General features: G+C 45.2%; 1 protein-coding gene across 1 annotated transcript; it reads left to right on the top strand.

Moving 5' to 3' along the window:
- Nucleotides 1-273: 273 nt before the first annotated feature.
- Nucleotides 274-4,350, top strand: LOC118384091 (protocadherin beta-15). Its single transcript, XM_035770437.2, has 2 exons — nucleotides 274-2,988; nucleotides 4,342-4,350. The coding sequence occupies exons 1-2, from the start codon at nucleotides 574-576 to the stop codon at nucleotides 4,348-4,350; spliced, it is 2,424 nt and encodes an 807-aa protein (XP_035626330.1). The 5' UTR covers nucleotides 274-573.
- Nucleotides 4,351-12,804: the final 8,454 nt, after the last annotated feature.

Raw genomic sequence — 12,804 nt, 5'->3', positions numbered from 1 at the left:
AATCCAATGGTCTCCCTCCCCATCCGTGTAATTGTGTGTGTGTGTGTGTGTGTGTGTGTGTGTGTGTGTGTGTGTGTGTGTGTGTGTGTGTGTGTGTGTGTGTGTGTGTGTGTGTGTGTGTGTGTGTGTGTGTGTGTGTGTGTGTGTGTGTGTGTGTGTGAGAGAGAGAGAAAGAGAGAGAATGAGAGAGAAGAGAGAGAGAGAGAGAGAAAAAGAGAGAGAGAAAGAGAGAATGAGAGAAAGAGAGAGAAAGAGAGAGAAAGAGAGAGAAAGAGAGAGAAAGAGAGAGAAAGAGAGAGAAAGAGAGAGAAAGAGAGAGAAAGAGAGAGAAAGAGAGCGCAAGAGAGCGCAAGAGAGCGAGGACTTTGGTAGCCCAGTCATAGTCATAGTGAGAGTGAGTGCACGCGATTGAGGCAAGAGGAGAGAAATCCAAACTGACACGAGCAGGCTCCGGAGTAGGGCATGCTCTACTCGGCTCGAGACGAGTGTAAGAAGGTCACTGCGTAGCTTTGATGCTATATTTATTTTCAACCAAACTATATATTTTATAACTAATCTTAGTCGTGTTTAAACATGGTTTTACTACTAATAAATCGTATTGTCAACAAGGGATTTACCATAGAGCAACTGTGCGTAAAACGGAGTAGCTGGCTGCGATTTTGGGGGATTGTGCTTCTCTTCGGCGCGTCGTTTGGAGATGTGCGCTACTCCGTACCAGAGGAGATGGAGCGCGGCTCGGTCATTGGGAACCTGGCTCTGGATCTGGGGCTGAAATTAGTTGAGATTGGTGCACGTCGAGCCCGCATCGTGGCGGAGGGCACTCGGCAGCTTTGTGAGCTTGACTATGGTTCGGGTTCTCTGTTGGTCAGCGAGAGGATAGATAGAGAGGAGTTGTGCGCGCAGGCAGCTGTCTGCGTCCTACAGTATCAGCTGCTGCTGGAGGATCCGCTCAAAGTGTACAGTCTTGTTTTGGACATTCAGGATATGAATGACAATAGCCCTGCTTTTGCTACTGGGTTAATAGATCTGGACCTGGTCGAGTCGACGGTGCCGGGGAGACGCTTCCCTCTGGAGAGTGCGCATGACCCTGATTTGGGAACCAACTCGGTTCGTGATTATAAACTGAGTCACAATGATCATTTTGCCTTAGAAATGAACACTCAAGTGAATGGAATAGCATACCCAGAGCTGGTTCTGAAAAAAACGTTGGACCGGGAGAACCAGGCCGAATACACTCTGACCATCAGTGGGGTTGACGGGGGTAATCCTGCCAGGTCAGGTACCGCGTCTGTTCACATCCATGTTCTGGATGCCAATGACAACGTCCCCGTTTTCAGCCAGAGGACTTACAGAGCCTCTCTGATAGAGAATTCTGCCACGGGCGTTTTGGTGACGACGCTGAACGCCACTGATTTAGATGACGGTGCATATGGGGAGATAACCTACTATTTCAGTCACGTGTCTGACAAAACTAGAGGCATCGTTGAAATTGACCCTGTGAGTGGGGAGGTGAGGGTGGCGGGTCAAGTGGACTATGAGGAGGCGAGTGCGCATGAACTTGATGTCCAGGCTAAAGATGGCGGGGGTCAGGCATCACACTGTAAACTCATCATTGAAGTGATTGATGTGAACGACAATGAACCAGTTATTGCAGTGAAATCAGCCACGGCTATCATTTCTGAGGATTCTAAACCCGGTACCATGGTTGCTCTGCTTAACGTGTATGACCTGGACACTGGAAACAGTGGTCGAGTCAAGTGTGCCATCTCAAACGACATACCTTTCAAGTTGATATCAGAGGTTAAGAATTACTATATGTTGGTGACTGATGGTATATTAGATAGAGAGATGAACCCACACTATAACATCACGGTGACAGCTATCGACTCTGGTTCTCCCGAACTGTTCAGTAGAAACGTGATATCCATCACATTGGGTGACGTGAATGACAACCCACCTATTTTTACGCAGAGCGAGTACACCGCCAACGTTTGGGAAAACCAACACAGAGGCACGTTGGTGATAAGGGTGAGAGCCGAGGATCTAGATGCAGGACCCAATGCGAAAATACTGTACTCTTTATCAGAAGGCATGACCCCAGAAACATTCTCTTCCCTCTCCATTAACGCGGAGACCGGAGAGCTCTTCACCTCGCGCCCCTTTGATTATGAGCAGGCCAGTCACTATCAGGTAGGAGTGACAGCTCAAGACGGTGGTGACCCTCCTCTTTCCAGTACTTGCACTGTGAGGGTGTTCGTCGGTGACCATAACGACAACACACCTGTTGTTCTGTATCCTGTCCAATCATCTGGCTTCATCGCTGAGGACCTGGTGCCACTGGAGGCACCTAAAGGTTACCTGGTTACCAAAGTGCTTGCTGTAGATGCTGACTCTGGCAATAACGCGTGGCTCTCCTACCATGTGGTCAAAGCGTCACAGCCCAACCTCTTCACTGTGGGCCTGCACAGCGGGGAAATCAGGACTGTGAGGCCATTTGTACAGCAGGATGAGCCTAAACAAACTCTTGTCATCATGGTAAGGGACAACGGGCCTCAGTCTCTCTCAGCCACTGCCACAGTCAATGTAGTCATTGGCGATGACATGCCTGTTTTAAACGAGCTTCTTGAGAACACGGACGATGACTCACAGGCGAGCTATGACTTGACGCTTTATTTGAAAATCGCCCTGGCGACCGTGTCTTCTCTCCTCCTTGTTCTGATCAGTGCGGTCGTGTACTTCAAGATGTGTCGACGTGGGTTTGTGTACCGCGCGTCTAGCCTCCCAGTCTTCCCTGCGGCCTACGGCCCCCCGAGATACGCTGACGTCAGCCGGTGTGGAACTGTCCTGAAAGATGACCAATACGACTCCTTTCTGACCACTGGCTCGTGGAAAGGTGACTTCCGTTTCGGGCCCTCCATAGACACTGACCTATTGAGGAAAAGCGGCATGGCCTATCAAAAAGGCACACTCAGACGCACAAGTCTCAAGGTGAGCCTTTGGGAATGGACTTCTGATGACGTAGTTCATTAAGTGTCAGCTATTGCAAAGCATTGCATCGGTTGAATGCGTTCAGTTGTGCAACTAACTGGGTATCCCCTTTCCCTTATATCTTATCTGAACTAAGCTCTGCTCGTCTACCAGCAACTGTCTGGTTCAGTTGGTAGAGCATGGTGCTTGCATCACCAGGGATGTGGGTTCGATTCCCATGGGGGACCAGTATGCAAATGTATACACTCAAGTCGCTCTTTATAAGAGCACCTGCTAAATGATTAAAATGTAAATGTGAGAGTGTCATCATCTATTGTGTAGCCTATCATTCTTACTGCCCTGCCTGTCCTTTCTGTGTACTCTGTTTCTCTGTGTGTGGTTGTCTAGCAGGCTGATCTCTATGTTAGTTGGTTTGTTTTGGGAGCTAAAACCAGTTTGCAAGCTGCTATTTCTTTTATCTTGATATCATCACGTAGTTATGTCACACCTACAGTGGTTATGTCACACCTACAGTGGTTATGTCACACCTACAGTGGTTATGTCACACCTACAGTGGTTATGTCACACCTACAGTGGTTATGTCACACCAACAGGGGTTATGTTACACCTACAGTGGTTATGTCACACCTACAGTGGTTATGTCACACCTAGAGTGGTTATGTCACACCTACAGGGGTTATGTTACACCTACAGTGGTTATGTCACACCTACAGTGGTTATGTCACACCTACAGTGGTTATGTCACACCTACAGTGGTTATGTCACACCAACAGGGGTTATGTTACACCTACAGTGGTTATGTCACACCTACAGTGGTTATGTCACACCTAGAGTGGTTATGTCACACCTACAGGGGTTATGTTACACCTACAGTGGTTATGTCACACCTACAGTGGTTATGTTACACTATGTCACCTCATGACCTCTCATTGAAACGGTTATAAGGAAAGGTCAGAGGTTGCTACTCTGATGGCCTCTGATAGAGCTTCACTGTAGCTGTGTTCAGTTCTCCTGGTCAGTAGTGATCTGGCTGTACTCAGGTCAGAGGTTAAACGTTGTAATGGTTATCGTGTGTGTGTGTGTGTGTGTGTGTGTGTGTGTGTGTGTGTGTGTGTGTGTGTGTGTGTGTGTGTGTGTGTGTGTGTGTGTGTGTGTGTGTGTGTGTGTGTGTGTGTGTGTGTGTGTGTGTGTGTGTGTGTGTGTGAGACTGTGTGAGACTGTGTGAGACTGTGTGAGACTGTGTGAGACTGTGTGAGACTGTGTGTGACTGTGAGTCCTCAACGCAGAACGGAGAGCTTGTCACATTGGTTAGATTTCCATGTGAACCCATGTGTGCTCATGTTATGGCTGCAGGCTCTGTAATGGTCCACATTTCAGTCATGGGAGAAGAAGAAAAAATGTGAGGCATAAACAGCATTATGGAATCCCAATTTGTCTGCTATGCTGTGTTATACTGTAGCCATGGCCCAGCCAATGGGATATGCAGTGCGTTACAGGGATTGAACTAGTCCCCGAGCCTTTTCCTGCTCAGGTCATCTGGAAACACTCCTGGGCCTAAGTGTGTGCATTGTGTTGAGTTGTGTGGTACGTTTCTGTTTACTTGCTTTTGATATCTCCACACTCTGGTTTAGTGATCACATTCAGAAATAGTCCTATTAGATGTTGCATTGATCAGGAATCGACTGCAGTTCTGTTGAGAGCCTGTACCTGCGAATAAGGCCCCACTGTAGTGTTGGGGGTCGTACAGATGCCCTGGTACAGAGACTAGGATAATTCCTTCACAGAACACTGCTTTCCAATTTGTCTGGTCCAATTTTGTGTCGGTCAACAATATCAAATATCAAACGATCATAGGAATGTCTTCCTAACGGTTTGCTTTCCCCCCTCTCTTTCCCTCTCTCTCTCTCTTTGGCCTCCCTCTCCCTCTGAATGGACCTCCTCTACATATATGACAGGTGAGAAACGTTCACTTTTCTAATTCTACTTGCAACGCTCACACACAATGAGCAACACACACGGGCTCAGAAACAATGACAGTAAGTAAGACACCGTAGGTCGCAGGTCTCGCATATATTCACAACTAGGCAACGCTCTCTCTAAAAAAAAGAGCCACTGTGACATTTTTGGGGACATCTCTCTCTCTCTCCCCCATGTCTTTTCTCTCTCCACTTGTCTGTCACTTGTCTGTCACTTGTCTGTCACTTGTCTGCCTTCAAAACGGCAACGACATTGTATTTTCCTTTGTATAGCTCCAAAGAAAGAACCGTGCATCAATCGAAACTATTTCTAAGTGGCGTTGTACTCAAAACAAAGCACGTAAGGTCATTTTATTTAACCTTCAATTATCCAGGGTAGTCTCCCTGAGATAAAAAGAGAGACCTGGTCCAACCGGGACTGCAGCAGGGGGGGGGGGGACAATAACAACTTACAGACAGAGACACACCATGGACTACATGTTGATGTAGACACATACAATACAATTACAGAAACATACAAGCGTTGTAGTTTATTTTATTTTATTGATCATATGTACCACTGCATCAAGTCCTAATGGCAAATCACATTCCTCAGTAACATGTGAGTCAACCAAACTTTTAAACAAGACCCTGGAGTTTCCAGCTGGTCTGGAGAGAATTCCAAGACCACGGAGCTGAGTCGCTAAAACACCTTTTGCCATGATCTGATTTTAGGAACCGTTAAATGTAAGTAAGAGTGAGACCGTGACTGGTATTTATTTGTAAGACCTTATCAAAGAAGAACAGAGATAAAGCTGCAGTTTTCCCAAAATGGCCTAATAGATCATCGTAGACCAACGTTTAAGCCTACGTAGAGTCAACGAAGAGCAGCCAACAGCACTCTAGAGATCACAGTGGTGTGTCAGATGCTTTTGGTCGGTAATAAACCTACGTGCTGCATGATACATGGAATCAAGTGTCTTCAGGGTAGTGCTTGGGGTCTGCCCATAAACAACATCATTTTTTCAGCGTTGTAAAATACCATGCACTTTGTTTTTGAGGAATTCGGAACAAGCTTCAACTCGTACAGATTCTGTTGAATGATGGTTAAAAGCTACAGTATGTTGAGCTTTTTCAAAAGCCAAAGTCAAACTGCTGCCACTTGAGTAGAAAACAGTGTCATCAGCAAGACAGTGTGGTCCACAGCGTCAAATGCCTTTGACAAGTCTATGAACACAGATGCACAATGCAAACTTCTTATCCAGGCCACAGTGACAGTGTTGTGGCTTGACCTGAAAGCTGATTGCGTACCACTCAATATATTGTTTTTCTGGTGGTAGGCTTTAAGCTGCTTATTGACTAGGGACTCCGATAGTTTTGCCAAAGCAGACCATTTAGATATGGGCCAATAGTTGCTCAGTAGTGTGGGATCACCTCTGTTCAAAAGAGGTAGGTCAAATGCTGTTTTGCACAACTTGGGGATGACATGACATTCTAGGGTGAGGTTGAAGATGCATGTTCAAGGTTGTCTAGATCATCAGGGCCAGGGGATATATATATATATATATACAGTATATATATATTATTAGTTTTGTACATAAATTGCTTTCATGGCTCTATGCACCTCTGATACAGAGAAGGTGAGAATGAGAACCTGGAGAAGAAGTGCTCAGGAGTGTCAGGTAATTTCACGGGGGATCATTTTGACCTTTAACCCCTATTAAATAACCTGCCTGCAGCAAGAAAGTGCTGATTTAAAGAGTTAAGAATAGAGGTTCTCTCAGTTGCCACATGTGAGTCCAGTAGTAGATGTTAAGGAAGCTGCGCATCTTTTTTTGCACTTACCAACCTTTCAGTACTTGCCAAAATGTATAAGGATAATTCAGATGATCAAAAGTAGATTTGAGGTAGTGTTCTGCTTTCAGTTTTCAGGTCATAGCCACACACCCTGATTCCGATTTGTGTTTAAAATGAGGAGGAGTGTCGGTTCAAATCAATCAAAGGGGATTGCCGAGGATACTTTATATTCAACTGTGTTCCACTGTTAACAATCTGAGTAAGATTTCCGGTGTTACGTAGACTCTTGAGTTGATCAGACTTGGATGTCAACCAGTCGAGGTTCAGGTCACCCATAAGCACAAATTCAGATTTGACATACTGTGATAATAATTGAAAAATACAATCCACGGAGCCAGCTATACCAGATTGGCGTCTTTATCAACAGGAGACAACACGATACGAGGACGCGCAGAGATGTTTTCTAAGACAGATCTGCTCGGGTTTGGTAACTGAAGTCAGAATGACCGCTGAGAACTTGTCTTTTCTGTACATTAACAACACCACCGCCAATGAACAGCTCCGGTGGTTGTCTTACAAACAGTGTTCTTGTTTCAGTGCAGTTCTAGACCTACTTTCATCTGGCATGAATATTTATCCTGCTGCCTCCCGATTGTGGCCAACTGCATAATACACCGTCGTAATGTGGGGAGTGTTGTGGTTTGCGGCTACATAACATGCTAATGCATTGCTCTGTGCCACAGCAAAGCACAGCAGGACTGGTGCAGTCAGCTGATTTAATGCTGACAGCATTAATGCTAAAAGCACACTCTCCTAAATGTAGTTCTGTCCTTGAGTTGATAGTGAAGTATGTACAAATGTGTGACTGGTGGATGCTGCTGGGTGTGAATGTGGTTTTGGGGAATGAAGGTGGAAATGCACGGCCCGTTGCAGAGGTGGAAACCAGTAAGTTGAAACGTTAGCGGCAGGAAACTCCACGATTCAAGGTCGCTGCGTTCACGTCTGTTTGACCCTGCTGGTCATCTATGAACGTTTGAACATCTTAGAAGAACAATCTGGCCTTAATTGCTTCTACATCTGCATTGCTTGCTGTTTGGGGTTTTAGGCTGGGTTTCTGTACAGCACTTTGTGACATCTGATGTTGGAAAAAGGGATTTATAAATACATTTGATTGATTGATTGACTCTGATCGCGGTGGCTGAGGTGAAAGCCTCAGCTGGAGCCAAGGACCTTAGGTGAAACTCCCATCTGATTCTGGAGTGTAAAACCTCCATTTGATCTCATGAGCAGGTCCAAATCCTGCAACCCGTTACACTATACCTTACCTAACCCGTTATGCATTCAGTAGCCTAGGACTGTTTTGAGTTTTTTTGTAGTTTTGTTCATGTGTACCTTAAAGCATTAAAAAGTTATGGAAAATTACTATGATGGTCTCTGAGGCGGAAGAAGAGAGGGTAGGGGTGATTCTGGAGTAAAACCTATTTGATCTTGAGCAGGTCCAAATCCTGGCCATACCTATACCTGTCTGAATCACATGACCATGAAGGCATAAATGTAGGAAAGTGTATATTCTGAATTGAAATGCATTTGCCTTTTGCTGTACTTGTCTGTTAATGTTCTGTATTATGTAATGTTTTATGTGGACCCAAGAAGAGTAGCTAAATACACATTAGGCTGATCAACCTTGTGGATACACACACATCTCTGTGGTAGCTTTGAGATTAGAAGGCAGTATTAGTGTGATTTCTGTGTCAATAGGGCAGTGTTGAACTGGCCCTCTTTCTGCTAAATGCTTGTTCTCCCATCTCAGATGTAGGTCACTGGACTTATCAGATTGGATCATGAATCATATTTCAGATTCATACAGGGATGACTACTGAACCACAGAGAGAGAGAGAGAGAGAGAGAGAGAGAGAGAGAGAGAGAGAGAGAGAGAGAGAGAGAGAGAGAGAGAGAGAGAGAGAGAGAGAGAGAGAGAGAGAGAGAGAGAGAGAGAGAGAGAGAGAGAGAGAGAGAGAGAGAGAGAGAGGAGAGAGAGAGAGAGAGAGAGAGAGAGAGAGAGAGAGAGAGAGAGAGAGAGAGAGAGAGAGAGAGAGAGAGAGAGAGAGAGAGAGAGAGAGAGAGACACAGCGTTGCTTTGACACAGCGCTTTTATTTTCATCTAAACTATATATATATTTTTTTGTGAACTTCACCTGTGGCTATGTTTTGTTGTACATACAAGCGTGTTCATGTGGATCATACAAGCCATTTCTGAGGGAGGGAGGGTGGAGTGTGTGTGCTCACTGTCATTTTGTAGTGCACACAATGGCTTTGTGACTGTGCTATAAATGGAACCTGTCTTAACAGGATTTGTTTTGCTGGTTGATTTGCTTTGCTCTTACATAAATCGAGTGTACAAAACATTAGGAACACCTTACTAATATTGAGTTGCACCTCCTTTTCCCCTCAGAACAGCCTCAGTTTGTCAGGCCAAGGTGTCGCAACCGTTCCACACTGATGCTGGCCCATGTTGACCCTGATGCTTCCCACAGTTGTGTCAAGTTGGCTGGATGTCCTTTGGGTGGTAGAACATTCTTGATACACACAGGAAACTGTTGAGCACAAAAAACCCAGCAGAGTTGCAGTTCTTGACACACTCAAACGGGTGCGCCTGGCACTTACACATACCACGTTCAAAGGTACTTCAATATGTTGTCACCCTGAATGGCACACATACACAATCCATGCCACAATTGTCTCAAGGCTAAAAATCCTTCTTTAACCTGTCTCCTCCCCTTCATCTACACTGATTGAAGTAATTTAACAAGTGACATCAATAAGGGATTGTAGCTGTCACCTGGTCAGTCTGTTCCTAATATTTTGTCCACTCGGTCAGTGTACATAGTGTCAGTGTACATAGTGTCAGTGTACATAGTGTCAGTGTAATATACATCAGTAGTTATACTATGGCTGTTTATTGCCCTCCTGTGGTGGTTATTTACTATTAAACAAGCATTACCATGTCGTGGCTCAGTGGTATCCAATCTCTAACCCACTTGACAAATGACAACATTAGCTACTGTTTTACTACCAACAAGTCAATGTACAATGTTTGAAATGTGTTGGTAACAGACATATCTGCTAGCTCCCATTAGTGTCCCATTAGACACATTCAGGGCTGTGTGTACCTAGGTTTTGAGACAGCACTCACTTCTGATCTTAACCCCGAGGTGCTGTTCCCTTGACTCGAGACGTTCTGTTTCATGATGTATGAGACAACATTTGGTGGGGTAATCATTCATTGGTTAATCATTTCAATAGAGGGTTCATCGGCCTATGATGTCGTTCTGCACACTCACTCTGAGTGGTGCTGTTGTCCAAGAGACCTATCTCGTCACAGGCGCATATAACTGCTGCTCCAAGGCAACTATGCGTCAGTGACAAGACCAAGGAAGGATCATTGCGCACAGAACCATCGAAGGGAAGCAGTTTTAACGGAGTACAACAATATCTTCTTGAGATTTTCTGTTGTATGTGAGTTTTGGATTGCATTATATATTTCCCAGTTTTGGGTAACGTTATGGATATTTTTAGGAGGATGAGCGCTGGAGAGGCTGTGGATAGCGCAGTCTGGGGTTTGAGATGGAAAGTGCGAGTCTCCATGTTGCTTGTCTGCGTACTGAGTGCGGTGAATGGACAAATTCGATATTCTGTACCAGAGGAAATGAGAAAGGGCTTGTTTGTCGGAGATGTGGCGAAAGACCTGGGTTTGGACGTGAAGAGGCTGATTTCAGGCCGGGTGCGGTTAGTTATAGACGGTAATAACCAATATGTAGAGCTGAATCAGAACAAAGGACATCTGGTTGTTAAGGAAAGGATTGACAGGGAGAAATTATGCGGTCAGAAATCTCCGTGTAGCTTCAGTTTAGAAATGATTCTCGAAAGCCCACTTGAATTATATTCGATTACCATCGAAATTGAAGACGTAAACGACAACGCCCCGGTGTTTTCAAAAAAGGACATTCATCTGGAAATTGGGGAGTCTTCGCCGATAGGGACTGTTTTCTTATTAGATGGAGCCGCTGACCCTGACGTGGGTATGAACTCACTGCAAAGCTACACAGTTAAACCAACCGATCATTTTGTGCTCAAGCAACACAGTAGACCTGATGGAAGTAAATACGCAGAAATGGTGTTGCAGTCTGGACTTGACCGTGAAAAACAGAGCGAACACTCCCTGATATTAACTGCAGTCGATGGCGGGGACCCACAAAGGTCTGGAACTGTTAAGATACATATCACTGTTCTGGATGCAAATGACAATGCGCCTGTGTTCACAGAGTCTTTGTACAAAGTCACTGTTGTAGAAAACGCGTTGGGAAGCACAGTTGTAGCCCAAGTAAGTGCCATCGATGCAGACCAAGGGTATAATGGAAATGTGACGTATTCATTTACGCATATGGAGGAGGGTACACCACCTTTGTTCCATATAGATCCACATACTGGGGAGATAAAGCTCACTGGTGACCTAGATTACGAAACAGTTCAGAATTACGAAATGAACCTTCAAGCTAAAGACCCGTGGGGTCTGACGGGCGCGAGTAAACTAGTCATTGAGATTCTTGACGTTAATGACAATAGTCCGATCATAACCATGACATCATTTTCTGGTAAAATCCCAGAGGATAGTATTCCTGGCACAGTTGTGGCATTGATAAGTGTCCAGGATATCGATGCTGGGCAAAATGGACAAGTGCGTTTAAGAATCGACGAAAACCTCCCATTTAAGATAAAGACCTCTCTTAGAAACTACTACACGTTGGTAACTGAGAAGAGCTTAGACCGAGAGAAAGTGTCTCGCTACAACATCACCCTCACTGCCACTGATGAAGGTTTGCCGCCGATATCAAGCATGACAACTATTGTTTTAGACATCAGTGATGTTAATGATAACGCACCAGCCTTTAGTCAAAATGTGTATAGTACGCACGTTGTGGAAAACAATTCTCCCGGAGTTTCTGTGCTTGCGATCCAAGCAACGGATCCAGATAGGGGCCAAAACGCACGCATCTCTTATTATCTAATTGACAGTGAGCTAAACGGAAACCCAATTTCCACCTACTTTTCAATTAACTCAGAGAAAGGTGTCATTCACTCAGTGCGTTCACTTGACTATGAGCAGGTTAAAGAGTTCAACATACTAATCAAAGCGCAAGATGGAGGCTCCCCACCCCTTAGTAGTAATACTACTGTTCTCATTTACGTACAAGATCAGAACGACAACGCGCCTCAGGTTCTGTATCCAGTCCAGACTAGCAGCTCTCTGGTGGCTGAAATGGTGCCTCGTTCAGCAGATGTGGGCTATCTTGTAACTAAAGTGGTTGCTGTTGATGTGGACTCTGGACAGAATGCCTGGCTCTCGTATAAACTGCAGAAAGCGACAGACAGGGCGCTGTTTGAAGTGGGATTACAGAATGGAGAAATAAGAACTATACGCCAAGTCAATGATAAAGATGCTGTGAAACAAAGGCTCAGTGTTGTAGTGGAGGACAACGGGCAGCCCTCTCGTTCAGCCACAGTCAATGTTAACGTGGCGGTTGCGGACAGCTTCCCTGAAGTGCTCTCGGAGTTCACTGACTTTACGCACGACAAGGAATACAATGACAACCTTACTTTTTACTTAGTCTTGGCTTTGGCTGTAGTCTCATTTTTGTTCATCACATGTTTAGTGGTTATTATATCAGTGAAAATATACAGATGGAGACAGTCTCGCATCCTCTATCATTCCAATCTCCCGGTTATTCCGTATTATCCACCGCGTTACGCAGACACTCTGGGGACAGGAACTCTACAGCACGTGTACAATTACGAGGTGTGCAGGACGACTGACTCCAGAAAGAGTGACTGTCAGTTCGCCAGACCCTGTAGTCAGAACGTACTGATAATGGACCCGAGTTCTACAGGGACGATGCAGCGGATGCAGAACGAACAGAACATCCTGGATGAACCAGACTCTCCATTAGAGGTGAGTTTATTTGCAGTTTAAATACAATTTTCAACTATCTTCGCCTGGCGCCTCGGG

Source organism: Oncorhynchus keta, chromosome 4 (assembly GCF_023373465.1).
Source record: "Oncorhynchus keta strain PuntledgeMale-10-30-2019 chromosome 4, Oket_V2, whole genome shotgun sequence".
NCBI lineage: Eukaryota > Metazoa > Chordata > Actinopteri > Salmoniformes > Salmonidae > Oncorhynchus > Oncorhynchus keta.
Note: the sequence above shows the minus strand (reverse complement) of the source record. Positions and strands in the feature narration are given on the sequence as shown.

Excerpts from the sequence above, each read along its gene's own strand:
- LOC118384091 (XM_035770437.2), top strand. The coding sequence starts at position 574 with ATGGTTTTACTACTAATAAATCGTATTGTCAACAAGGGATTTACCATA.